Below are 2,163 nucleotides of genomic sequence, written 5' to 3' on the forward strand. Positions count from 1 at the left end.
GAATCCAACCCAGGTCTCCGTCATGGAAGGCAAGAATTCTACCACGGAATCCCCAGTGCCTCACGCCTGGTTCATAGCGAGCCCTGAATAAACGCTGATCGTTGTTATTCTCTATTCCATTATACCACGGAGGTCCATGTCTCCTTGGATTGTAAGTAAAGGAAAAGTAATTGGTTGTTTTTATTTTTGTTTTGCCTTAATCCAAATTTTGGTCTAATCACTGTATTTCACCATAAAATCTACCAAGGATTTTCTGCTTTCTTTTGATTATGGAATCACAGTAGATGAGTGAGATACGGGAGTGATCCTGGGTACCCTTAAGCGGGTTATGCAGAGTACGCCTTGTTGTTGTTGTTAGGTGCTGTCGAGTCCGTTCCGACTCAAAGCGACCCCACAGGACAGGGTAGAACTGGCCCACAGGGTTTCTAAGGAGCGGCCGGTGGATCTCAAGTGCCGAACTTTTGGATAGCAGCCGAGCTCTTAACCACTGTGCCTCCGGAGGAGGCCTTAGTCTCATGGAAAAAAGGTGAGAAGGAAGCAGGCACTCGTGTTGGGAGGCTGCATTTCTGCTGACTGATCCTTTGCAGGTCCAGATCCGACAGTCCTTGAATTCTGCACACGGTAGGCCCGGCATAAATGCCACACTGATGAACTTGATCCCAGCTGTCCTATTTAACAGCTGTCCTGCATGTCAGTAGCACTGACCTAGTTTGAGTAATTTGCACATAATATCTGGGCAATCAAACCAACTTACTATTTCACTCGGCTAACTTGTTATTTAGGAAATATAACTATTCTGCTTAAATTATTGGGGCAATCTAATACCATTGCAGCACTTTATCCCAATCCCACTTGATTGTTCCTTCCTGAGTTTTAACAAAAGCAATTAACTTGTTCTTTTACTCTCCCCTGGGCAGCTTTGGAAAAAAGAAAAGAAAAGGAGGCTATATCATTACTGTCACATTTTTAATAGGTATATACAATTCTCAAAGAAACAATAAAAGAATAACAAGCATAATGAAACTCTCAGATGTCCAAGGCATGCCCTCATGCATGAAATCATCTTGTCTAGGAAAATGTTCAGTGAAAGAGAAGCATCACCGTAAGCACAGAAGAACTATAATTATTTTTTCAATAACTCTGACATTTTTTACTTTATTATGTTTGGTGCCACGGTGAAGGAAAAAAGAATTCTGCCTTTCCTGCTTGTTAATACTCCTGAGACCTCTTAACTACTCTCTGACATTTTTTTCTTTTGCTATCATCTGCAGGTGAGTGGCATGGTGGGTGTGACCAGTGCTGAGAGGTAAAGGGCTTGAAGGAGTGTAACAGAGAGACAGAATGGCTTGGCAAGGATGCAGGCTCAAGAATGGATTCAAGCGGTAAACTTATATGATGGAATACTATATAGGAATGAAAATGAAGCAACCACAGCCTAGAACAACATGGATGAACCTCACAAACATCACGTGCATAACACATGATTCCATCTGCACAAGTCCCCAACAGGCAAAACTAATCTATGGTATCGGAAGTCAGAACAGAAGCTATCTTTGGGGAAAACAGAGGTAGTGGTGGCAAGGGACATGTATTGGGGAGGCTTCTATTTCTTAACCTGGGTGGTGGTTGCTGGCTGTGTTCGCTTTGTGATAACTAATTCCATCTATCTTCTGTATGTGTTATACTTTTATAAAGGTATTCAAAAAGTTAAAAAAACAAAAAGAAGGTAGTGCTGGAACAACGGATATGAACATGCAAAAGGATGAATTTGGACCCCTACCTCACACCATATAAAAAATTAACTAAAAATGGATTGAATACCTAAATGTAAGAGTTAAAACTATAAAACTCTTAGAAGAAAACAAAGACATAAATCTTTGTGACTTTAAATTAGACAACAATTTCTTAGATATGACACCTAGAGCACAAGCAACAGAAGGAAAAAAATAGATAAATCAGACTTCATCAAAGTTAAAAACTTGTGCATCAAACGACATCATTAAGACGGTGATAAGATAACTCACAGAATGTGAGAAAATAATTGCAAATTATGTATCTAATAAGGATCTAGTATCTAGACTATATAAGGAACTCTTATAATTCAACAAAAAGATAAATAACTCAGTTTAAAAATAAACAAAGCATTTGTATAGGCATTTCTCC

General features: G+C 39.4%; 1 protein-coding gene across 1 annotated transcript in view; it reads right to left on the minus strand.

Annotated features, from left to right (window-relative positions):
- NPAS2 (neuronal PAS domain protein 2) overlaps positions 1–2,163 on the minus strand; it is a 112,081-nt gene that overhangs the window by 72,537 nt on the left and 37,381 nt on the right. Inside the window, exon 2 of the mRNA XM_012555778.1 lies at positions 486–506. Coding sequence (XP_012411232.1) covers positions 486–506 — 21 coding nt within the window. The remainder of the gene's footprint in view (positions 1–485; positions 507–2,163) is intronic.

The sequence above is a fragment of the Trichechus manatus genome, unplaced genomic scaffold (genome assembly GCF_000243295.1).
Source record: "Trichechus manatus latirostris isolate Lorelei unplaced genomic scaffold, TriManLat1.0 scaffold00004, whole genome shotgun sequence".
Lineage (NCBI taxonomy): Eukaryota > Metazoa > Chordata > Mammalia > Sirenia > Trichechidae > Trichechus > Trichechus manatus.